General features: G+C 35.8%; 1 protein-coding gene across 12 annotated transcripts in view; it reads right to left on the reverse strand.

Annotated features, from left to right (window-relative positions):
• The window catches only part of LOC119235247 (AGBL carboxypeptidase 4), a 940,458-nt gene that overhangs the window by 573,170 nt on the left and 339,423 nt on the right, over positions 1–27,865 (reverse strand). For 11 of the 12 annotated variants that reach the window (XM_054691775.1, XM_054691777.1, XM_054691776.1 and 8 more), the window contains one exon: positions 6,509–6,603. In XM_054691775.1, coding sequence (XP_054547750.1) covers positions 6,509–6,603 — 95 coding nt within the window. Of the gene's footprint in view, positions 1–6,508; positions 6,604–11,455; positions 11,517–27,865 lie in introns of those variants that run through there. The other variant, XM_054691779.1, reaches the window with a different exon arrangement.

Raw genomic sequence — 27,865 nt, forward strand, 5'->3', positions numbered from 1 at the left:
ACTTAATTAAAAATAGCACTACTACTGTCCGTTTATTTGTTGTCTATCCCACGAGCTTGTATCTCTTTCCTCCATTTTTGTAGCCCAACTATGGAAAGAACTGTCTATATTTCTTTATACTTTCTCCATCCTCCAGTACACTCAACCCACATAGCCTGACCTGAACACCACATTACTAAAAGTACACTCACCAAAGCCTCTAATAACTTCTGTGTCACTGCAAACATTAGACACTTTAACACTTTAATTATCTTTGACCTCCCAGTAGCAGTTGGCAATGTTAGTCATTTTCTCTTTTGGTTTCATGACAACATTCATTCTTTGTTTTCTTCCTACCTCTCTACAAGTCCTTTTCATTCTCTTTTGTAAGATTCTCATCCTCTGCCTGACCTTTAAATGGGGAGATTTCTCAGAGTCCTGTCCTAATCTCTTTTCAGTACATACACCTCCCTAGGAGATCACATCTGTTCCCACTGTTCTGTTATCATCCAGACTGAACCTCCAAATTCCTCCTTTGATTTTTTTTTTACCAATATATCCTACTACCTACTTGATTTCAAAGTCTCCATGGTATTTCCATCTGAACATTTCTAAGGTCAAATCACAATCTTTCACATTAAACCAAATCTGACAAAACTGTCTCTTCTCTTATGATTTCTATCCTCAGTACATCCCTTCTGTTGCCAGTACCAGAAAAGTTGGGAGTCATCTAGGACTCCTCTTTTACATTACATTTCTAGTCAATAAGAAAGTTAAATTTATTTAATCTTCTGTTAATATTCAAATCCATTCACTTACTTTTATCTCAACTATATCTCCCTAATACATCATGAAATCTTAATCCTATAGCTTTAGGTATTATAAAACTCCCCAATTAGCCTCCTCTTCAAGATATTCTCTATTCAGCAATACAAGAGATATCTCTCTAAAATGCCAACCTGATCATATCCTGCTCCTGCTTATTCTTTCAATTCCTTAACATTACCCTCAGAATCAAGTCCAGTTCTTTAGTTTGACTACAAGGCTCCCCTCAATTTCACTCCTACCTACCTCTCCAGTCAATTTCTCTTTAGAATTTCATGCTCCATTGGCCTTTACTCATCAAAGACGTAATGTTCTTTCTCAACTTTTGGCCTTCAAACACATTCTATTATTTCACACATATCCCCAACCACTATGGTCTAACTTTTTTGTATTTTCCAGGATGCCTAAGGAAAGTCTTTTATTATAACAGGAGATTAAATCTTAAATTCTGAATAGCATGCTGAATAGTTTCCACAACATGTTGAAAGCCCCCTGTTGTAATAGTCATCATACTTTACTAGAATTACGTATTTAATGTAAGACCCAATACACTATGAGTTCTAAAAGAACAGTAATCACATGTCACTTGTCACTGTATTGTTCTAGTGCCTTGAAAAATTCCTGGCTCATTGTAACTATTCAGTAAGAATTTAATGATGAGCAAAAGGAAGAAAGGGAGGAAGGAATGGAGGAAAGTAGGGAGGAAGGAGTAATGTTCACCCAATTGGTCTTAGGTGAATCAGAGGGGAAAAAAAGAAATGATCAGTAAATATATTAGTAAGATACTAAAGACTTCCAAAATATTTACATATCCAATTTCATATCTGTTTCTAATAACAATTTTGTGAGAAAGTATTATTATACACATTTTACAGTGAGGAAAGTGTCAAGACTTATATTCCATCTTCACATGGAATCAAATTTCCTTAATTTTGTTCTTGTCCCATTTCCTCAAGATCTAGCTGAAATGTCACCTGCCCAAATATCTTCTCCTTCTCTCCCCACAATCGTAATATCATTTTCTTCCTTTTCTCTAAACCCACACCATATTTTATACACACCCCTATAGATTCTTAGCATAGCACTGCTTATATTGTATCTGGCTGTATTTTGTGTTTCACTTTAGCCTCAAAAAGTAAACATTTAAAGATACAATGCAGATCAAATTTATATTTATCACCCAAGGACCTAGCACAAAATTATATGCATAATAAAAATTTACTTAATGGAAGCCACTTCTAAGATTTAGTCCAATCTCTTCAATATACTATAATGGACAAGTCAAAATAAGAGAAGTTATTCAGATCTGCCAAAGGAGCATACTACTCCTGCTTCTTTATTCTCCCTTCCCCTATCTCTTCCCATATGCTAATTTTAAGAGATACAGTAAACCTGCAGTCCTGAGGTCTCTGGCTCCTTGTGTAAATATCCTAGTCTTTTTTCTGCATAGATGAGAACAGGAATATGAACTATGTTACAGTGTCAATTTCCAGCAGTGCTTAACACCTAACAAGTTCAACCTTTGACAATGTAAAAAAAAATAATGAGTTAAAGTTGCAGAAACATGATGCTGCAGAGTCCTAACAACCAACAATCCTTAAATCTAATATGTAAACAGAATTAAACAGAAAAATTCTGAACCTTTCAGCTTCTCCATTTTGTTGACTTTATATCTATCTTTATATTCTGGCTTTATATCCTTAAGGCAGATGAGCCTTGAGTAGAAATATTTACATAATGACATTTCAGTTACTTATTTCATTCATTTGCTTCCCAAAACTAATCAACTACCTTACCAATGCTAAGGCTTGAATGCATCTTTGCTTGGGATCAGTTACAGTACCCGATGAAGGAGGGTGAAGAATGTTTGCCACCTTTAAAAGGTGAAGGAACCCTGGTTTCTCAATTTGGTAACTATTTCGTCCAGAAAATTTAGTTTCTAATGCTTATCATGAGATAAAAATTTTTCCAATGTTTATTTGGCTCCTAAACAAACAAAAAAAAAATGTATCAGCCACTTTTTTCTTTTGTCATGGCACTGCCTTAATGAAGAAAGTGGAATCAGAAAGACAATAGAGAAGATATTCTAATTTTAGGAACTATGAGTTATTTGTCAGTCTTGAACCAGGCCACTTTCTAATTGTGATTGACTCCTGAGGGCCTGTAAAATCTAATATTCTGAGAGAGCCAGTTACATTCATTGTGTTACCCTGGGGCCACTTAGGATGAGGGCTACTAGATGAAAGGTTCCAGCATAGGTAATTGACAGAAGAAATGGACAAAAGTCCTAAGAAAAAAGGATCAAAAGGACAAAAAGAATCTATAGAACAAAATAGAAATACACATTAAAAAGTGCTATCTTTACTTATCATCAGAGAAACACAAATCAAATCCACAATGAGATACCACCTCACACCTATGTGAGATGCATTCTCACACATGAGAATGGCTTGTTTCAAAAAGACCAGAAACAACAAATGTTAGTGAGGATGTGAAGAAGAAGTAAACCTATGTAAGAAGGTTTCCTTCCTACACTGTTAGTGGGGCCTTTGACTCTTGGTGGGAAAATATTATAGAGGTTTCTTGAAAGAGTAAATGGATCGACCATTTGCCCCAGCATTTTTACTCCCAGGTATCTGCCTGAAGAATACAAAAACACTAATTTGAAGGGATATATGTACTCCTATGATCATTGTAGCACTATTTTCAATAGCCAAGCTATGGGAACAACCTTATTGCCCAAAAACAGATCAGTGGATTAAGAATCTGTGGTATACATACACAATGTTATACTATTCATATATGAAAAAAATAAACTCGTGCCATTTATGGCAAGAGGGATGGAACTGGAGGGGATTAGGCTATGTGAAATAAGACAGAAGGAAAAAGACACTTATATGTGAAATGTAGAGAAATAAAAGGTCAGAAAAATCCAAACCAACAACAAATTCTAGAATTGAAGCTACAAGAGTAGGAGGGGGAAAGAAAAAGAGGGGAACAAAGTAGGGCGGAAGCACAACAGACTATGGTGGAGAAATCTGGGTGTTTTGCTGGTATGTCTGGTATGGAGGGGGAGATCCTTACCTCTAAATCAAAAACAATGTTGTAGACCAATGTTACTTCAATTAAAAATAATTAAATTATAAAATGGATGTTTTATAATTATAAAATTATAAAATGGATTATAAAAAATAATTAAATTATAAAGTATAAAATAATTAAATTATAAAATTATAAAATGGATCTTTTCTATCACATTTATACTGCATCCAGAATAACTAGCATAGTATATCACACATTGAGATATTCAATTATTGGGCCTCCCCTGGTGGCGCAGCGGTTGAGCGCTGAGCTGCGAGGCTGCCCGCAGCCATTGCAGTGCCAGTTCGTTCCCTGGCCGCCAGTGAGGGTCCCATAAAAAAAAAAAAAAAGATATTTAATTATTAAATAAATAAACATGTAAACATATGGCTTGAAGAAAGAAGACTATGCAGTTTTGTATCCAAGATTTGGGGATGGTAAAGTAAAAAATTAGAGATTAGACATATAAACTACTTGATTTGCTCTGGTATCTTGTGCCTTACTGACTTAAAATACAACAAATTCAGTTCTGGAACTTTAAAATCTTCAAGACCATTAGAAAAACACAATGACTGGATAATGACTGCTGCTGAGTCTGCCAACACTGAATAAGAGCACTAACTTATATCTAAGGCATGATAATATAAATGCAAGGATTCATTAATATTTTAAAATTTTGTCAAGAGCTCTGACAAAAAGGACTCAAAATCATAGTTGATAAAAAAACAAAACAAAATATAATGAAATGATTAAGGCAAAACTATTAAAAGCACCAAAATAAGACTCCAGAACTGAACACTTAGGAAAAAGAGAGTGATTATTGTTGATGTGTAAGAACCCAACATAGAACCTGGTAAAAGAAGCACTATGTTACATTGAAGGCACTCATGAGCACACAAGCAACATGTTTTTTAGTTGGTAAGGTCCGTGCTATACATACACATATGGACTTATTAACAGAGACATGTTCTCTGTTAATAAGTCATGTTCTCTGAACTGATTTAGGAGACTCAATACAAAGGCTACCCTTCGCTGAGACTTTATTGTCAAAAGGAGAGATTGAGGAACAAAATTATAATTGACTTGATGCAGCAAAGCAAAAAATAGACCCATGAAAATATTCTGTTTTTAGTAAACTGCTTTTATTATCATAATCAAATGCCTATACTTTTATAAACCTGAGATTCTCTGCTGAAATTTGTAGAAAATTTCTAAGTATCATTTGTAGATAAATGCACAATTAAATATTTATGAATTGCTAGTTTTCTATAAATAAAGCCATTTGAAGATGATCTCACTAGTCATTAAAATTTGAACAGAGATCAAAGCTAGAAAAATATTAACAATTCTTTGAATTTGTATAGTGTTTTACATAAAACTATTAATAATAGATGGCATTTATTGAGCACTTGGAAAGTGCCAGGTATTTTACATGTAAATTCTCACAACCAATTCAGTTCAGTTCAACAAGCATCCACTAAACACCTACTGGGTGATAAATCAATAAGATTTTATTTCTGTCTTTGGCTTTTCTACCTTTAAAAACACTTATTTGGTGTGCTGAAAGTTTGTTGAGTGAATGAATGGATACATGGATGAATAAATTAATTGTGAATGGCACTGTGGAGTAGTAAAAAATTACACATGTTCATCTTCTTACTGTCTGTGACCTTGAGAAAGTACTTAACTTCTCCTAACCTTTCTGTATATATATTTTTTCACATTATTGAAGAACAGCCTGCTACTGGAACAATTATGTTCCATTGATCTATGTGTCTGTTTTATTACAATACCATAGAGCTTTGATTACTATAGCTTTGCAGTACAGTTTGAAGACAGGGAAATGATACTTTCATTTTTGTTCTTTTTTTCCTCAGGACTGCTTTGGCTATTCAAAGTCTTTTGTGGTACCACATAATTTAGATTTTTGGGAGAGTCAATTTCTATGAAGAATGGCAGCAGGGTTTTATATGGATTGCATTAATTTGTATGTTTTGTGTAAAATTAGCCACTATTTCTTCATGCACAATATAAGGATATTTAAATTATCCCTTGCAAAAAATACTGTGAAAACAATGACAACAAATGTAAAACATCTGACAAAGAATGGGTTCTCAACAAATGAAAGTAATGATCATCATAATGATCACTATTATTAAGCAATCCTATCCAATTCTCCTCATCTTCATTATGGCAATGGGACAAACAGAACTTTAACACCCACAAATGCTTGCAACAACTATGCAAAACAGCACACACACAACAAGCAAACCAAGGGAAATGTACTGAACCGTAGTTCCCAAGATCCTCCTAGGTTACTATACAACATCTATGTTCAGACTAAAAAAAGAGTCAAATTTAATTATGCTTCCAAGGATACCATGATAAGAGGCAAATAGGGCAGAAAGTTTACCAAACAACAGACTGCACCTTTCACATAATGCTGGTCACTCCAGTGATGCTCCCAGTCCCAACAACTGCAAAGAACAGTATCTGGAGCCCAGAGAATCCACAAATTCATGCTATTCTTCTTAGTGCCAGTGAGGCTAAGCCCTAGACATTCAGTGGAGCCCTGGGTCAAATTCTCCAGCAATAGAGGGTTTCCATTCTGTGGATCACTTACCATTTCGGTCTGCTGGTAGATTTCACCATAGGGGCCATCCCATCTCTATAAAGACTCTTTGTTTTGCTGAAGTTAACAATGTTGAAAATGACTCTCTGAAAAAGGAAGAGAGAATTTTATCAGAAAACTTTATTGTGCAATTTGCCACTTCTTTATAATTAGGATTGGAATTAATAAACATGGTTAAAGGAAGTCATATGGACTAGCCACAACAGTCTAATGAGGATAGATGGTGCCTACAGAAATTCAGTGTGTTTGTTCCAGCTTAGCAAAGTCATTAAGAGCACTGATTCTAGAACCCAGAAGTTTGTGTTTTAACCCTACTATATCACTCTCAAGCTGTGTGACTTTGCCAAGCTATTAAACCCTCCTGTGCTTCAATTTTCTCATTTGAAAATGGGAATAATAACAGTACCTAGGAATACTGATGAAAATTAAATACATTAATAAATGTACAGTGTTTGGACCCATATTAGGTACACAGCGAAAGCTAAATGCACATGTTTTAGTTGTTACTAACTATGCCCTGTCCCTAGAATTTACATAGGCATAAGTAATATCGTTTCAGTATGTTTTATATTTGTTGTAGTGCATCTCAAGTTCAACAAAACTAAAGAAAATAACAGAGCACAAAATTGAACCGAAAAAATTCTGCAACTCCTTTGTACCCCTTGGATTAGAACTTGGATTAGAACTTGGATTAGATACGTGCCACTGCTAGGAATCAGGACTACTAGGCTCAACTCTAATCTCAGCATCAATTTATAGGGGCATAGCTACCTGGGTAAGTCCCTTCCCTGTTCAGTCTCACCCTTAAAATGGGGGAGTGGGGAGTTGTTCATGACTACAGCCTTTTCACAGATCTAGAATACTACAGTAGTACAGCTAACATATCAGAATTCTGTTGAGGAAACAACTTTCTCATAAGTGAAGAGGAAAGATTGAGAAAGAGAAGGGATCAGGGTTAAAAAAAAAAACACTAAATGGCCACTGAAACGTTATAAAGGAGAGAGAATGAGGCCAGAAGTTGGAGAACAGGAAACTTTCAAGAGATTAGCACAGCCTAGCTTTTGTATCCAGAGGCAGTAAAGAGAGGGAAGCATCAAATGTGTTATTTCATTGAACACACATCATATATATACACACACATACATATATATAATCATATATAGATAGATAGTATCACAATACATAATATCAAGTACTAGGAATTTAATAGTTTTTAGAATTTGCAGTATTCTCTTACAACTAATAAGATCATTAATATTTCCACTTTATATATGTGGAAACTGAGGATCAGAGAGTTTAACTAACTTTCCAAAGGCATACAATTGCTGGATGGAGAGTTGATATTTGAATATAGGGAATAAAAAATTTAAGATGTCTATGGTCTCTACCCTAAGGTTCCAAAATTCTATAAATCTAACCAAGTCTGTCTTCAAAAATAAGGGCAAAAATAAATATGATAGTAATTTTTCAAGCCTTTATAAATTTGTTTTCTTAAAATGGGAAAATCAAACTCTGTCTGGCCTTTATTTTGAAATACCACAAAATGTTTTTTTTTTTTCTATGAAATAAGCTCTCAAGAATAACATGTGTTTTTTTTTCCTCTCCAGAATTCCAGCTATTGATCCCATCTCCAGTCACTTCAGTTTCAAATCTCCCTTCTATCATTATATTAAGTGATCAAGAATGTCCAAGGCTGGTCCATTATTAATAACCTGGACCTTCCTGTTGTCAGTTCAATTACTTCTCGTGGGTTCCTGGCTACCATTTGATTTAAGAAAATCAATAAAAGGGGACAAATGTCTTTTGATCCTCACAGGGCTTAATCCCCTCTTTTTCTTCTGATATTCTAGGTGTCAGATCCATTTCCAGTGGACCTGGAAGTCAAACTGCACTTTCAGTATCTAGATTAATTCTAAAAACTGGGGGAAATCTCATATAGAAACAATGTGTATATGTGAAGTTGAAATAAAGAAATGCAAAATTAAAACAGTTATTGATCATTAATATTCTGCTAAGTGCCAGGAAAATTTCCCAGGAGCTTTAAATATGCTATATTTAGCTTCTTCATTCACAAACAAAAGTTATCTATTTGTCTGTTTTAGCCCAACTTTAAACATGAGAAAACTGAGGTTAATAAATACTGAGCAAAATACCATAACTACTTAACTGGTATAATTAAGACTTAAATCTTAGCTGCTCTGATCATAACAATCATACTTTAGCTATGATACTACATTCTTTTTGCATTCCCTATACATGTACTTCCCCACCCACCCTGTATTTTACAGTCTATTTAGCAAGGCAGAATGTGGTTGTGTGAATCATAGGTATGCAGAAGAAGGAGTACAGGAAATCTTGTGTCTTCATAGTTTACAATTATTTATCAGTTATTTACTCAAAATGCAACACGAGAAATGATATCCATCAGGTCATAGTAACACCAACAATAATAACATATTCTGAGCAATTTCTATGTACCAAATTTTGAGTTAAACACCTATTGGTAGTATTTTAGTGTTTTATATATTAGAATCACATGGATCGCCTTTAAAAATCACTGATGCTCAGGTCTCAGCATAATCAAAGACTTTGCTACTTGATGCATTATTTCATTTGTTCTGCGGATAATGAACTTTTGCTGACAGAGACTGTTTATTACCTCTTACTCATATATAAGCTAGTGATAATAAGATTAATTAAGTTAAAATCACATAAGCAATAAGTAGTGGAGGCAGAATTTTAAACAAATCCCTTGAATCAAGACAGTAAGATGATGGACTTTCTAGACAAATACACACTTGGAGCTGAAACCCAGCTCCCCATTAGTTCTATAAACTTAAGCTAAACAATCTGGGAGATTATACACATAAATCACCTGACACATTATATCTAGCCCAAAATAGGAGTTCCATATTTATTGACACTTTCCTCCTATCTCAACAAACCCACGTCTTTTAATTCATTACAGTCTCTTCCTTCCTTTTTTTCTTTATATTTCTATTATTTCTTCTTTAGATTTAAATTTTAATACATAATTCCTGTTTAAGCAATATGGTACTCTAGTTAACAGCTTTCAAAACAGTGATCTACATCACACTATTATGTTGAATGTGGGTTAAAGCTATCAAGACAGTCATGTGTGAAGTTAGGACCAATGGGCTCAGAGCGCAATGAAGGAGGTACAACATCCATTCCAGGTGTTGGCCAACGAGTGGTCCAGTTTGGCTCAAGGGTATATGAGAAGTCTACATACAGTCTCAAGCAGTGACCTCCATTCATCCCACATATTCAACACTTGTCCAATCATGAGTCCAATACACTATTCTAAATAGCAGGAACTGTTCAAAATAGGTATATACATTCTGAAACTAGAAGGCATCATTAATCTAAAATATTTTGTTTTAAGTGTTCTGTGAACACCTGAATACCACAGCACATTTAAGAACATTCTTTACATGAAACTTCCCAATAAAGTGAAATATATAGAAGCCAGAAAAACATAGGAGTACATAGGCAGATTACCAGTATTGTTACCTAAGAACTTAAATTTTAAGATCTATGCAAAAATAACAAATAACCAGGATGAGGCAGAATATTTGAAATGAGATATGTTCAAATATCTAGGACCCTCAAAATGATGTATTAGTAAAACTGTGGTCTAGAAAGAAATCATTCACTAGCGATGGAATGTACCTATCTATTCCTAGATTTTGACTGGGAAAAAAATTAACATGTGCTAGAAAATTTTTCAGTTTGGGTTTGAATTTATTCTACTAGCTTGGTCTTAAAAACACAAGTTAAGTATTTAAAATGACTAAAGAGAGAGGGACTTTGCTGTACCTATATGCTATATTTATCAAGATCAGTAAAGAAAGCAAAAACTAAAGGATAACAAAATGTTGACAGCTGCTTCATCTTAGTGGTGGATATTTGATTGTTTCTTATTTTAATTTTAATACGTATTTGAAAATTTTCCCTAATTTAAAATTCAAAAGATTAAATATCTTTAATTCATTAGGAATTTTGGTATCATATATTAAGAAGTGACAATTTTTTTTTCAAACTGTTAGACGATTTTTCCAACTTCATATTAGACAAGTCATCCCTATCCTTTCTAATCTCAAATGCTACCATTTCCATAAAATAAATTTGTATATGCTTGAGTTTATTTCTGGACTTCCATTTATGTTTCACTGATCTGTTTATTCTAGTGACAACCAGTCATTGCCTTGATAATTATGGTTTTCTGATAAGTTTCAGCTTTCATTAGAGCAAATTTCTAGTCAATGTTCTCCTTTTACCATTTCATATGACTTCAAAACAGTGACTTTTTTTATTGCTTTTTCTTTTTTTTTGGTTACTTTCTTTCATGATTCATTTTGTTTATGCCTCCCACAATTAAAAAAATGTTATGTTTTACAATTCCTTGAAATCTTTCTGATGCTTTTCTTTCTTTAGTAATTTGCAAGTCATTCATCCTAGTTATATTCTGCTAGTAGTTAAATTTAAATTTAAAAATGAAGTTGATTCAAGTTAGGCATGAATAGTTTCCATAAGTGTTTTCAGTAACTCCTTTTGAGACAACCACTTCACTTATTACTGACCTATTCTGATATTAAGGAGAGGTACATAACACAATAGAAGAAAGTTGCTTAGTGTATGTCTGATTACATGTTCCAGGTATAGGCTGCTACTATGTAGCCAATTTAGTGTGATTTGGGCAGAATGACACAGAAGTTTAGGTGAATTTGCCTTACTGTCATGACATATCAAAAGTTATGTAGGTAAACGGGAGCTGAGTTGGTCATAAATTCTAGGTTTCTGTTTATTCAACCAATCAGATCATTTTCTTCAGGGCCATATTCCATGTTTTAATTGCCTATTTTGAGTCCAGCCTGAAGCCTAGCAATGGTGAAAAGAAAAACTGGAGTTTCAAACCTGCTTCTCTCTGTGGAACTTGACCATATTTTATCATTTTTCTGAGTCTTGCTTGCTTTATCTGTAAAAAGGAAAATTATAGATATGGTAGAGTTTTGTTAGATAAATATAATTGTCAAGAAAATGTCACTGGGTGATTAATAAATGACTATAGACTTGTATGTGTATACATGTTCATGTATGTGCACATGTATGTATATATAAGCCTCTCATCCATGAAGAGCCTACAGGTTGCCACACAAGATACTAAAAGAATGCCAAGAGATCCAGGGCATAATATATCATAAATAGGAAGTCTGGAATACAGATAATCACTGTGTGAAAAATGAACCCTTATATATTAAAAGGTGATGTTGAAAAGTCACAGGGAACTGAAGTTTGTGAATCACCTGTACTTGTTCCATGCTAACTAGAAATTGTCAAAAAATTTCACAAAGATATTGTAGTCTGATAGAGATAACTGAGAAATAGTTTACAGAATATATGTAAAAAGATTCTTCTTCTCACCGAAAGCTTAGAAGAAGGAAACCAAAAGAGAATAGAATGGGAATGGAGAGAAATGTTTCATCAAGGGAAGTTTAGCATATCAAATAAGGGTATTAGCAAGATAACATGAGAAAAAATAAGATCTTTCAGGGACTTTTTCTTCTCCCTATAACTTAGAATAAATATTCCCTAACACAAAGACAAAAATGGTGCTATTTTCCTCAGTCTGACTGTACTTTCAATAGAAAGTTTTGTTCTAAATCTCATTCATTCAAAAAATATTCATGTAATTTCATTTAATAAGCAATTATAGGGCCTCCCTGGTGGTGCAAGGGGTTAAGCACAGCACTATGAAGCAATTCACAGCCTCTGCAGCATGAGTTCCATCTCAGGCTAGCCAGGGAGCTACCCACCTGGTGCAGCAGACCTCTCCTGTCTTGCCTACTGCTCCCCTCAGCAGTGTATTTCAGTCTCCCTGTTCTGTTTCCCATTCTGTCTCTGGTGAATCGCTCACCCCTCAAACCCCTGGCCTGTACCCTAGCTCTTGTTTACATAAATACATATTTGAAAATAAACAAACAATTATAGTAAACTATAGTACTACACACACACACACACACACACACACACACACACATACACACTGCTGAGCCAGCCTCCTGGAAAGAAAGCTGAATCTACAATGATGAATAAGGACAGGGCAGGCAGAAGGGAAAGCAAAGAAAATGCAGTCAGGAGAGCAACAATGAAAAATGTTAAGCAGTTTGTGGAATTATAAACGTCTTCCTGTGACTGGAGTGAAGAATTCTGGGGCTGGATAGGGTAAATGAAGAGACTGGCTTTAATAGATAGATGAGCTAGTTAAGTTTTAACTTTTACTGAAAGCAATATGAAGGAATTATCAGAGTTTTAAATGCGATGTGAAAAGGTTTGGATCTGTTTTGGAAAGAATACCCCAAAATTTGACTTTCTGTTTTCCCTCCCAGGGTAATGGCAAGTCAAAGAGAATGAATAGAGCACCAGTTGCCTGGATGATTCCAAAAACAGGCCAAACGACAATACACCAAGAAAGTAAATATCTGCATTGCCCCATTCCATTTTCCCCAGTCCTAAAGTGCTACAGAGTTAATAGGAAAAATGAAGCAATAGGTGTGTACACATATTGGATTTATTAAATGGGCTACTCATCAGGCAGAGCCCCAGGATTTTCCATTGTCTGAAATTATCAAAAAATACTTAGGCAGGGCCTCCCTGGTGGCGCAGGCAGCTGAGCACAGCACTGTGAAGCTGTCCACAGCCTCTCAGTGCCGGTTCGATCCTTGCTGGCCGTGGAGCAACCCACATGGCGCAGCAGACTTCTCCTGTCTCACCAGCTGTTCCCCACAGCAGTTTATTTCAGTTAGTCTGCCTGTTCTGTTCCCTACTCTGTCTCTGGTAAAATCCTCTTACCCCCCCGCACATCTGGCCTGTACCCCGGTTCTCGTATAAATAAATAAATCTTAAAAAAATACTTAGGCAACATCAAAAATCCCCCTCTTTTTGGTTCATTTAGTACATCCCTCAAAGTAGGCTTACCACCACCTAGCAGTCCCATAGTACTCTCCACTTACAGGTTTGTACTCTGTTTTAGCATTGTATCATAAGTCAGGGAATGATTTCAATACCTGGATTACCTCTTTTACTGTAAACACAACCTTTCTTTGATGAAACATGTAATGTTTGTCTATTTTCTAACAAATGTATACAAATCATACTTGATATGTTTGTTGATTGCAAATTTTTTCATAATTATTTCCACACTCTTTCATGTTCTCTTTGTACTATGATCTTGTTGCTTCTCCCATCAAAAGGTGAGTCCCTTGATTAGTGCTCAACTTGTGAGAGGCTTTGGTCAACAGAATTTGATAGGAATGATAGTTTACCAGTTGAATCAAGACCTCAGGGAGCCCTGTGTACTTCCATGTTCCCTAATTTGATAAAGCCCAGGGTAGGCTGATAGAGGATGAAACACCACTCTGCAAAGACCCCATTTGTTCCATCTGAAGTCATCCTAGATCAACCTACAGCCAGCTGACTTTAAACATATAAGAGATTTAGCCAAAATCAGCAGATCCAGAGCTAACCACCAATACAAAAAAACCTGCTTACCCAGGAATTAATGAGCATTAATAAATACATTTTTTGGAATCACTGAATGTTGGGGTGCTTTGTAATTTAACAACAGCTGATGATCACATTAATGCTTTAGGGACGAAAACTATGCCAAAAACTAAAGAAATAAAGAAAATGAAAAAGATAGTAGAAAAAGAAAGAATGGAAATATTTAAATGGGGGGGGGATCACTTATATTTGAAATCTAAAAAGTCAGAGTCACAGGAGCCAGAGACAAGAATAGTTGGATAGCAAATTGCAGTGTAGTGATTACAAAAGAGAGCAACATTTGCTTACCTTTTCCCAAAGCACCAGGGAATTATGGGGTAGCTGTTCTATAGTATAGCTTTGTGATACTACTTTCCAGAGCAGGGCACTAAGTGCTATCAAATCTTCCTTGAAGTTGTTTGTCAGCAGAAAGAAAAGTTATAGCAAGTCACGCAAATGCTCTTATCCAATTCCCCAGAAGTCAATGGCAACTGGTTGTGAGCTACTGATGATAGAGGTCTAGAGTCAGCCTCCAGCCAATATCAGGGATATAACCAGGCCCATGTTCCAATCTATGGTTGGGGTCAGGACTAGAGCCAACATAAAGGTTCAGTCTATAACAGCTGATTCAGCCCATCTAAGGAAGGAATTAGTCACTCTACATAATTAGAGGAAAATCGAATAAATCAAAATATTTTATCATTTGCAACACAAAATAAACATTTTTTTGAAAGCTGATGATGCATCATTAACCTAATGATATTTATGCCATTATTCTGCTATGTTTAGCTGACATTCTTTTCATGATTCATGGAAGGTTCAGCTTTTACAGACTTCAAATTATTAGAATCCGCATCCATGGAGCTTTAACATTATAGCAGTTTTGGAAACCTGAAAATTTGAAGAGATCAATTTTAAACTGAAGAAGCAGGAGTATCTTTTGGATTGCAAACAGTAGATAAAATGTTTCCTTATTAAAGTCTGCTCTCCATTGAATTTCAGAGAACACTAAGATCTCCTCTTTGTTTAAAGATAATCACGTTTTTTCTCAGAGCGATTCACTAGGGCTTTACCTTGGGCATGAATTTTTCATGACTGATTGATTGAAAAGACAATGCCAACAGAGAATAATACAAGCATAGGGACCTGTCTTACAAGGTAGAGTTAAATTACTTCAGGGGTTAGAATGACAAACCCAAGTGCTGCTTTCAACTCAGCAAGTAAATTAACAATTATAAATCTGTTGAAAAAATGAGAAAAATCAATTAGGGAAAGGTTGACTTGTACTAAAAAAGTAGTGTTTGCTTTATTGAACACCTTTCAGTGGATTTTGGAAATAAACAGAGGAAGCACTATGGAAAAATGCCTATCTTTGGGTGGAGGATAGGAGGAGTTGGAATGGGAAGAAAGTTGAACTTGGACAGAGTAGACTTGTCTTTCCTTCTTGGCTTATGTCATTGACTTGTTATTTGACCTAAGGAAAATTAAATCTTGTCTCTGATCCTCTCTTCCCCATTTCTAGAACTGAAATAATGGACACTAAGGTACAGAATTCTGGATGAAGGAGTTTAAACAAAGTAACACAGTCAAGTCAGGTTGAGTGAAAAGACAGACTAGATTCTATCCATATCTGATTTATTAATTCCATTATACTTTCAAGAAACACTATTGAACTCTGCCAATGTGTTCAAAACTACTTTCTGTGCTAGTGATACACAGACAGATAGTACTCATAATTTTACCTTCATGTAGTTCACTTTTTAGTGGAAAAAACAAATCATCAGTAAATAAATGTATAATGCAATATTTGATAGTAATAAGAATTATGAAGAAAAAAATAATAAAGGTAGGGAGATAGAATGGAAGAGTGTTTATGGTCTTTTTGACTAAAATATTATTTTATATAAAATTTGTATATATAATTAGAATGCCTATGAAATTCTAGATAAATGATTGGGCACCTTTATATTGAATGTTATTTCTAATCCTTAGAAGGTTTCTAGATAGATATTATTTTTCATTTCACAGAATGGGAAAGAAACATGAAGAAGACTGAAAGATTAAGTAATTTTCTGCTTGGTTACTGCTCAGATTTGGAATGAATTGACCCAACCAAAATTTGGTTCACATGTTGAGAATGATGATAATACATATGCAAGAAAGGTTTACTGCTTACATAAGTCAAGGCTAGAGTAGTAGCTTCTCAATTGATCTGAAAATGGCTTGAGAGAGCAAAAAAGGAGGCTTGCTTGGAATTTCATGGTGAATAGGGGCTGGGGTCCCAGATGAGTATTCTCACATGTACAACAGGGGTTTGTCTGCTTTGAATTTACTTCTATTGCTAAAGCAATGGCAAAAACTAGAGAGTTAGTAAAGTTGTGTATATTCACTTGTGTGTGTGTGTGTTTGTGTGTATACTGACCCTAGTACATAAAACAACTTTAAATGCTCTTAAAACTATGAAGGAACTAACAGAATGTTAAGAAATCATCAGGTCAGAATTTCAGTGAATCCTAGTTCTAACAGAGAACCTTGGTTTAGTCTGAGCTTGGCAAAATAGAGAAAAGTTTTCATGACTGTCAAGGCATTCAGGAATTAAAGCATAGAAAACTGAAACTTAAAATTTGCATGCAACTTCCCTTTAAGTCATTTGCAAAATTCTAACTTAGTCATATATGAATGAGATACAAATAAATGAAGAAAGCAGCATAAAGGAGTTTAAAATGTTAAGTGGAGATTTTAAAAGTCTCACAGCACTACACAGAGCTAGGAGTTCATGTCCCATCAAGTTGTAAAACCTTGTCTATACTGTTTGAGATACCAGAAGGGATATACTCTGGAGTATGGGCAAGTCAAAAATATATCTTAATATTTATACCTAAAATTTACCATTTCCTGAATAAAACTGATCTTTCCAAAAGTATCTTCCCACTAAAGAAAATTATATCCTCTCGGAGAAAAATAGTTTAAAAGACATCATATATTTTTCACACACAATATCCTGTATCACTCAAATTTACCAGACATGTCAAGAAGCAGAAATAAAATTAATAAGAAAGGAAGGGACCTGACCCAAAGATTATCCAAATAATTTGGTTATCTACAAGGAGTTATAAAATAATTATAACTAATATTTTGAGACAACAGGGAAAATGAAAAAGAAAACTAGGATATAGTTAGTCATTAAAAATTTAATAATTAAAAATTTCAGAGTTGAATTTATTAATAACACTTTAGAGTCAGAATAAGGAAGGGATAATGAAACAGAAGATTTGTTAGTAGAAAGTTTCAACATCAAAGCCCTGAAAGAAAGCAGGAGAGAAAATATAAAAAGAGTATAAGACTCATTTGGAGTTTGGGAAAAAAAGATCACAGACATTGACTCATAATGATGTATACCCAAAATTGTTATACTGTAGTATTGCTTCAATAAAAAAAATGTAAATATTTTTCACTGCTATCCCAGAAGAAGGTGAGAAAAATTGAATAGAAGCAATACTTGAAGAAAATATGAACCTAGAATTTTTCAAAACTGACAGAAGATATCAAGCAATAGATTTAAGAAATTCTATGCAGGGAGTGTTCAGACCAAACTAGTCAAAGAGGAGAAGTCTTACTTCACTTCTAAGAGGATCATTTAACAGTTAACCAGAGGGAGACTACATCCAGAGAATGCAGTGGCTTGGGTAAAACCAGAACTCAACTTGGACAGCAGAGACTATACAGATTATAACAGAGAAAATAGAAATGAGAGAGTCATACTTCAATGAGAAGGAGGTGGGTGAAAAAAGATGACTCGAGGCTATAGTTGTGGGTTGCAGATACACTGGTGGGCAGCTAGACAATAGCTAGACAACACCCCAGTTTCATCAACAGATAGATCGGCCAGACAGAATCCTAGCTTTAAGCAATCCTAGCTTTAAGCAAGGATTTAGACCTGATGGGCTTACTAGACAAAAATTTATAAGGCACTGTACATCAAAGAAAAAAAGTATACACATTCTCCTCAACTGCACATAGAACATTCTCAAGAATAGACCACATCTTGGCTCATGAAATAAATATCAATAAATCCATGAATATTTAAATTACAATATGTCAAGAATTTTCTCTAATTACAGTGGTATCAAACTTGAAGTCAATCACAAAATGAAAGAAGGACAAACCTCTATTTGTGGAGACTGAACAACATACTACCGAATAACTACTGGGTTAATAAAGAAATAAAAGAGAAATTGAAAATACCTGGAGATAAAAAAAAAAAAATGAAGACAAAACCTACCAGAACCTATGGGACACACCGATGAAATGATCAAATTACTCAAAAATACAATCTACTGAAACACATAATTAGAAAATTTGAATAACCTTTGTATTTGCCTACTTCTGCTGAGACTATGACATGTACTGAGTAACTTCCAAATATCAGTAAGCAACAAAAGCATTGCTTATAAACCTACAAACTCCCTATAGCTATGCTGAGGTTGGCTAACTAAGATCAGCAAGGATTGACTCCAAGATTTCTGGGTTGGGTTTCGTCTGCAATATATATCTTCAATCTGGGATGACCAGCTATTTGAATAAGTTCTTCTCATGGCAAAGTATAGAAAGGACCAAACAAAACCACTCAAGCATATTTAAAACTTGTGCATTGGTTACATATTTTAATATTCCATTGGCTAAAGCAAGTCACATGTCTACGCCCAGCATCAATGGTGCAAAGAAACATGGTCTACTTATACTAGATGGAGAACTGCAAAAGGGCATAGATCATAATTTTATTAAGGGGATAGAAAAGATATAAGGAAAAATAATTAAATCTACCAAAGTGTACATTTACTAAAGGAATTTACTAAAGTTGTTAAATTCTCTTATAGCTCTAAAAATCTGTGATTCTACTGCCAATCTTTACTAGTTGATTAGAACTTTCACTGTCTCCCTAACAACAGTAGATCAACACTAAAAACAGCACTAAAAGCTTCAGGTAATATACAATAGATCTAAAAATAAGTCATTAACAGCTTAAGTGAGAAATATGTTTGAAAGACCATGAATTAATTTGAATGGTTGGCAGTTTTCTTAAAATTTTCATAGTGAGAGGCAGTGCTTTAGTTAGGACAATAGCATACATTTATACCAGGGACCAACAAAAAATGAAAGCTGAGATATTACAAAGCCAAGTTGGTAGACAAATATACGATATTTCAACTCTGAAAGAAAGCTAAATCTAAATGTCAAATTATGTAACTGAATGTTTTACCCTCTATGGTTTCAAAGGACTAGAAAGGCTTAACAGCAGAGTTCTTGAAATTTAGAGACATATAATTTATGACGTAGTAGAAAAAGCACAAAATTGAGAGTATGAAAATCTGTTTGCTACTCCTGGCTATGTCACTGAATCAGTTGTATGATTTTGAAAAAATAATTTAAAGTCACTGAGTTTTTGTTCCACCATATATAAAAGTGGTATTAATAATATGCATCTCTCAATATTATAAGATTACATATAGAATATATTTTAGAATAGCAATAATTATAATTATTCATTTAACCAGATGATTTTTGAGGTATTTATCTTAAGTTAGATTTTTTAGCAGTTAATATCTTGTTTAAAGTTCATATTTAATTAAGGTTAAAACCTGTAAAGATTCTTAAATGATGACATATAAACATGGTAAATATGAGATATAATGGTAGAATTATCTGAATATTGAGCATAGGAAAAAACCATAGTTTAAAATATACTAATTCATATATTGATCAATAAATACAATTAGACTCAGCAAAGACCTAAAGAACAATCCTTATATGATCTAGAGCAGAGTTCAACGAATTATTTATTCATGTACTCATATATCTTTTTGCAAATAAAGTTTTCTGGGAAAACACCGAAGCTATTCAATTATGTGTTGTCCAATGGCTGCTTTCATGCTATAAGCACAGAGCTGGTATAGTTGTCACAGATCATCTATAGTGGCTTATATATCATAAGCCTGCTAAAGCTAAAATGTTTAAAGTCTGGCCCTTTAAAGAAAAAACTTTGCTTCTCAATGGAATATACAATCAAAATAAATCCGAAAGGAGATATATTTCCAACAGGGATACAATTAGATGACTCCTTTTCATGGTATAATCAGACTAGTATTTAACCCTTGTGTTGGTGAGAGAAACAATGAACAAGGTTATCAACAGATAGCCTCTGGTGGTAGAAAGAGCGAGAAGAAAAGGGGGTGGAAGGAAGGAAGAGGAGAGAAAAGGAAGGAAAGGGAGGGGAGAGGTAGAGCAAAGAGTGGATTACTATTACTGACCTAAAACATAAAGTGACTCTTTTATGTGTAATTTGTTATTAACCCTTGAAATTTGAAAATAAAGTTATATATTTGTAGAATTATTTTTACAGCTTTACAATTTTTTTTTCATTTTTTAAATGAGGTATCATTCCTTTACAATACTGTGTATGACTTAAGGGAAATGATCATTAATATTCTGCTAAGTGCCAGGAAAATTTCCCAGGAGCTTTAAATATATTTAAATATATTTAGCTTCTTCATTCACAAACAAAAGTTATCTATTTGTTTTAGCCCACCTTTAAACATGAGAAAACTGAGGTTAATAAATACTGAGCAAAATACCATAACTACTTAACTGGTATAATAGGGGACCTGACCCAAAGATTATCCAAATAATTTGGTTATCTACCAAATAAGTAAAATTATCATACTGAGCACAGTACACACCACCCTCTATCATAGACAGTGGCCCACATGCCTCTGTTCCCACCCACACCCTCCCCTGCTTCAAGTAGCCTCTATTTTGTGCTCATTATTCAAGGATATATTTTGGTTTCATTTTGTCTGATCCTCTGCTTTGTTTCTCTATACTCCCAAATAAGGGAAATCATCTAGTATTTGTTTATCTCCTTCTGACTTATTTCACTTAGCATAATCCTCTCCAGTTCCATTGTTCTTGCAAATAGAAAGATTTCATCTTCTCTACAGTTGAGTAGTATTCCATTGTGTGTGTGTATATATCACATTTTCTCTATGCACTCCATATACAAAAATTAACTAGAAATGGAATAAACCACTTGGATTTAAGACTGGGAACCAAGATACACACAGAAGAAAACATAGGCAAAGACTTCACAACATTGGCTTAAGTGATACCTGTGGAGACTATAAACCAGAGACACAGTACAGGGGTTGGGTGGGGGAGGAGGGAGTAGGATCAAAACAAGGGGGTGGGAATTGTATGGGGACTATAACCAAGATGAAAATGCATACATTGTACAAAAATGAAAAATGATGTAAACAATGTATAAAATTTTAAAAAAATTAAAGTATTTAAAAACAAACAAACAAATAGCACTATATCAAACTAAAAAGGCTTTAGTTTTTAGGTCTAATTCAAAGATCAGCTGGTGCATTTGGTATGGTGACATATATTTGAAAAGTGTGAACCTAGTCCCCTAAATCATAAAATTTTGTAAACCATGCTTACCTTACTCAAAATAAAGAAATAAATAAATTAAACCTCATTCTCTCTCCTTGAGTCAGGCATATAATCATTTTTTTTTTCTATTTGATTCAGAATATGTATCCCATAATACTCATTTACAAGCACCCCTATTAATTCCAAATTAAGAATTCTTGATGTAGATTTAAGAATATTCACAATCCAGACGAATATGGGTTGAAATATTTTCTTTTGTATTCCTTTTTATCCACCTTTTCGCACATTATAGGTAGATACAGGCAATTTCTATAGCTTTAAGCCTATAGAAATTGGATATTATTAAATAAAATTACAGAAAAAAGATTTTTAAATAATCAATATTAGCATATTTTGAAAAGTAGCCAAATATTAACTATCCTAAATAATAATTTCAAAATCATGAAATATTTCTGTAAAAAAATAAAGTCCAACTCTAGAATTACATTCATCATTGAGTTGGCAAAGTACAAGTGTCTCTTTTTCTGTCCTTTTGTTTTTTTTTTAATTTTTTTGAAGATTTATTTATTTATACAAGAACTGGGGTACAGGTCAGAGGCGCGGGAGGGTGAGAGAATTCACCAGAGACAGAGCGGAGAGCAGAACAGGCAGATGCACCAAAGACACTGCTGAGGGGAGCAACGGGCAAGGCAGGAGAGGTCTGCCACGCCATGTGGGTTTCTCCCTGGCTGGCTGGGAATCAAACCTGTGCTGCAGAGGCTGCAGACAGCTTCACAGCGCAGCGCTCAACCTGCTGCGCCACAGGGGAGGCCCTGTCCTTTTGTTTTTAAATGGTATTACTCTTCATTGAGATAACATTGGTTTATAATACCATATATGACTTAGAATATAGGTTCACAACTCCAGATATATGTTCACATCTCAAACTATTGCCTTTAACCCAAAATTTCTCTAAAGATGGTACATTATTCAGGGTTCTGCTCAGTAAAAGAACCAATAGAGAGTGTGCTTGTGTGTGTGTGCATGTGTGATTTGAGTGTGTGTGTGTATGTGTGTGTGAGAGAGAGAGAGAGAGAGAGAGAGATTTATTTTATGGAATTGACTCATGCAATTGGGGTATGCTGGCAGTCTGAAAACTTGGAAGAGTAGATGTTTCAGTTGAATATGAAGGTTCTTGTCCCAACAATCCAAACTATTTTGAAACTTTGAAAATCCACATGGATCCCTCTGGGCAAATGAGACTACAGGCCAGAGTTGTATTCTATGCTTATATTTATGGAACACATCACAGGAGATAAACTGAGATCGTTCTCCTTCCAAAACAGAACAATTTTCCTGAAAGTAAATATTTGCTCGAAATTTTTCCTTAGAGAAACTTGAGGGACCAGTACAAGATCAGACCAATTTCAATATCAGCCAAATCTTCCAAATTGATTTCCTCTGCCAATTGTGGCATAACTGCCTGAAATCCCAAATTTTCCATTTTATTGTGTTTTCCCACATTTAAATAAGGTTCTGCATCCCATGTCACTAAGTCCTCTCCAATATCATGTCCTCCAGCTTCTTCAGACTAAGCTCTCTATTTCTGCCAGCCCTGGCTCACCAACAGCCCCAAACATAGCTCTAGAATGCTTCTCCTCCTCTGTCAGTCTGGCTCACTCCTACTCATGTTCTGAGACTCAGCTGAGGTGTCATTTCCTCCAAAAAGCTTTATTTAACTTTCAAGCTCACATAGGTACCTCCTCTACATGCTCTCTACAACCTGTGTGCCCTTTCACAGCAGCTATTGTTGCTGTGAAATTAACATTGTAAAATGTCTGTTTACTTGTGTGAATCCCTCTCCCCCAGTGGAAAAATCTCAAGGACAACAGGCATTCAATAGACTCCCGAAATATGTTTGTGTGAATGAAGTAAACAAGTGAATGTGCATTATAAGTGAATCCATGAACAACTAAAATAATTAAATGCATGGTCCTCATTCATTCCAGCCTTACCACTTAGGCCTCCTGGACTGATCCCTTCTACCTACCCAAATCCTGTCCTCTTCATTCCTGCTTGAGTTCCATCTTCTACATACTAGAGTATAAGAACTGAGGATATAACAATAAATAAGCTGTATCCCATCTCTCAAAGACTTTCCATTAAGTTAGGGAAGACAAAGAGGTAAATTGTTTACAATGCAGTGTGACCAGGACCTGGTGATGGGGTGTGTGGGATCACAGGAGAAAAGACCAACCCCAGACAGGTACACCAGAGATATTTTTCTAACAAAGGCTTTTCCTGACCTAAGGCTTTAAGGACAGGTATGCTTTCCAAGTAGAGGGTGGAGACTGGGGATTGATGTAAAACATTTCGAACAGAAAAACTATAAATAGAGAAATAGACATGTGAAATAGTATACTGTAGGGGAAGAATCTAGAATCAAAGGCAGTAAGGTTAAAGAACCTGTCTAGGATCACAGTCTTGTCAGCAGAAGCCATGAAACTAGAGTTGTGGTTTCCTAATTCCGAATACAGTGCTATTTCCATTACACCACCCCACCCAAATATTACTGTTATATTCCATGTACCTAGCTTCTGTGGCTTCCCAGTGGAAAACATTGAAGTGTAGCACTTTGTCTCTTTATCTAATGGGTTTCACCATCCAGGGCCTCCTTTTGCAGCAGTTGTGGCAGATCCCAGGGAGGTTTCAGCAGTTAGTTTAAAGGTCAAAAGTTGTCATATAACAAGACATGTATAGTTTGCAGGAATTCTGTGAAATATTTAAGCCTCCATAGCAACTTGGAGTCCTAGTAGTGACTCAATGAAGCAATGAAAACAAAACCTAAATGTCACCCAATGATGAATTTCTCTGACAACATAACTTTGTCCAAAGAATGACACCTCCAAGTTGCTGAAAGGAGCTCAATGTTCTTGAGATAGATGGTCTGTCAGCCAAGACCATCAAAAATGTTTCAATTATCTCAATTTTGCCAAAATATCTGAAAAAAAAAAAACATAACAGGCTGCGTACAGCAATACACAGTAGTGAGTGCCTACTAAATATTAGGCATTCTCTCGCATAGAATTTATCTTAGCAAATCTGTAAATGTCAATATTGCCATAAACATTTGAAAAAAGAGAGAAAATCAGGTTGCATTTCTAAGGTCACAAAGCTTATAGAAATGGAGCCAGGGGCCAACCCTGGTGGCGCAGGGAGTTGAGCGCCACACTATGAAGCTGTCCACAGCCTGCATTGCTGGATTCCATCCCGGCTGGCCGGCAAGGGTCCCACATGGCGCGGCAGACCTCTCCTGTCTCGCCCGCTGTTCCCCTCATCAGTGTATCTCGTCGGTCTGCCTGTTCTGTTCCCCGCTCAGCCTCTGGTGAATCCTCTCACCTCCCACGTATCTGGCCAATACCCCAGTTCTTGTATAAAATAAATAAATAAATAAATCTTTACCCCCCCAAAAAAAAAAAGAAAGAAAGAAAGAAAGAAAAGAAATGGAGCCAGGATTCAAACCTACATCTAAAACCAGTCATTATTGGGCCTCCCTGGTGGCCCAACGCAACGAGTTAAGACACAACCTATGAAGCTAACTGCAGCCAGCGCAGTATGAGTTTGATCCCCGGCCAGGGAGCAACCCACATGGCAGAGCAAACCTCTCCTGACTCGCCCGCTACTCCCCTCAGCAGTGTATTTCAGTCAATCTGCCTGTTCTGTTCCCCACTGTGTCTCTGCTGGATTCTCTCACCACCCGCACCTCTGGCCTGTACCCCCATTCTTATATGCATAAATAAATGAATACTTTAAAAAAAAATAAAATAAAACCAGTCATGATTTTAGTAACTCTAATTTCATAGTTAAGCAGGTCCTTTTCCACTTCTTTCCCCAGTGAAATTTAGTGACAATGGCAGTGGGATCTTAAAAGTCTCCCAAATAGAATCAGGGGCCCCTAGTTATTTAAATGTGGCTTTTCTGTGTGACCTCATTCCCATTGATAAAAGTATGCCTAAATGATTTCTAAGTTCTCTAATAGTTCTGACAGCATGAATCTGTGAGGTTTTAAAATATTCTTATATAACAACTTCCCCCAGGAAAAGGTCATGGCCCTGTGAGTTGCCTGTAGTGGGCAGATAGGAGGATAAAACCCTCAGAGAAATTGAATTGAATTTTCTGGGCTTATCAAAGTGGAAAAATAGGCACCTAGCTGCCAGAAAGTGAAGGAGTAAGTCCTTTGGAGATGAACTTAGTTAAGGCAGAGGCTCTTGTGCATCAACACTGTCAGCATCAACCTCAGTCAATGCCACCTATACTGTGAAGGCTCAAGAAAAATCTGTCGCTGCTTTTGCTGAAGATGACAGGACCTTTTAACCAAGTATGACAATCAACTTAACATTAGATCTGAACTTAGGGTGAAAAGATCTAATATCTTACCTCAAATATTGAAACTGTTCAGCATTTACAATAGTTCTTCCCCTACCTATGTACAAGGTCAAGGGCATTCCATCAAAAATTCAAGGTAGCTCCTCCCTTTAACTTACCTTCTCCAGATTCTGATTCCTACCCTCTGACTTTTCTCATTTTTGTCTGATCCATATTTTCTATTCTATTGTTTCACATTCGGACAAGAATCTTGCTTCATTCACCTAGTTTATAACATTTATTGAGTTCATACTTATATATCAGACACAAGAGCCCAGAAGTCAGTAATAGCTATGTGGAGATCTGAGGATGAACAGCCTTTATTGGAAAAAAAGATTAGGTGCAAGAAACGGGGTGTGATGAGAAGTCAGAGAGAAAGAGTTTCAAACAAACAGAAAAGTTGTGGCAAAGGACACAGGTTAAAGAAAAAGTGCTTAAGAAATTAAGGGCAGTTCAGTATGGCCAGACTACAGAGTATGCTGGGGAAGTTGCAAAGGATGAAGGTGGAGGGGTAAGCACGGGATGACAGAGACTGTGGAATGAAAAAGCTTGATTCTGCCATCTTACTAGCTATGAAAGTATCTCAGTTTCTTTCTCTGTAAAATGGAGATAACAACTACTCCCTGTAGCAGTTGGCTGCCAGCATTTTGTAGGTGCTTAAACAATCACTGACTCTGAATCCTGGAATGAAAATGAAGAGTGGGAACTGAAAAAGCATGAGAAAGTGGGACTGGACATGTACCCTAGGAGATGTGCAGGGACAAGAAAAAGTGGATTTGTGGAGTTTTCAATGTTTCTTACTCTGGCATCCAATGAGAAGACAGGGCCAAGTTGAATTCAAGTACCCAAATCCTGCGAGTGTTAGAGTTTCATAAAATTCAGGACACAGAATCATCCCAACAACTCTTCATTCCTCATGCTGTGAGTTCTGCACAGAGCCCTAAGAAAGTTGTCAGCCACAAGATACTTTCCCCTCCAATGCAAACACACATGGCACAGGCATATGATTCCCATCTGGATCCACCCCCAACTTCCGGCCAGGAGGCTGCTGTGTAGGCAGGACCGTCTGCTTTTGAATTTGCCAGCCTAACCTGGTAGCCTGAGCCAGCCCTCTCCAAGCAGCAACACACAGACCTAGCAAAATTCACACTTCTGTAAATTCCTTTCAGGGGCTATCCATCTCTACCTCTTCCTTGTAGTGTCTGAAGAGGTTGACCTGGGCCAGAGACAAGTTTGCTCAGACCAAACAAAAGGGTATTTATTTCTGGAAGAGAAAAGGCAACCTTTCTTTTAATCCAAGGAGCAGATGCTGGCCCAGGAGGAGAATGGGCTGAAAGTCCCACCCATTACTCTAAGGCCATTAGGGCCAGCATTTATTATTCAAAGCAACAGAGTTCCCCCCTCCTACCTCAGGCTTCCTGATGGCATTAGTGCCCTGCCACTGCAAAGTTATTACTATCATCATTTCTGCTGGATTCTATGCCCTAGTCAAATTGGCAGCATTCCTTCTATTTGCAAACAGATTGCAAAATAAGAACCCCAGGAAGGATGCAGGCTGGCCAGGCTCCAAGGACCTTCAGCAGTGATCATACTAAATTGGGAATGCATCCTATTCCCTGAACAGCAGCAGGTTTTGGCACTATCTCCCAATGGCCCTGGATACTGGGGTATACCTGGCCTATCCTCCCTCCCTTTTCCTTTCTAGGACAAGCAGTCTTGGTAAATGAAGAGTGTAGAAGTTCATGGGGAATATGAGCAAGAATTCATTACTAGGGTCTTAAACTATTCACAAGTTTCCTGACATGGAGGCTTTATCTTCCTAAAGACTGGCCTGGAACATAGCACCAACAGAAACTTTCTTTGATTCATTTTTCTCCAAGGTTCAAAACTATCCATATCTTTTTTGCTTTCATCAGATATCCATGGTCC

Source organism: Talpa occidentalis, unplaced genomic scaffold (genome assembly GCF_014898055.3).
Source record: "Talpa occidentalis isolate TD23 unplaced genomic scaffold, MPIMG_talOcc4v2.1 talOcc4.9, whole genome shotgun sequence".
In the NCBI taxonomy this organism is placed as follows: domain Eukaryota; kingdom Metazoa; phylum Chordata; class Mammalia; order Eulipotyphla; family Talpidae; genus Talpa; species Talpa occidentalis.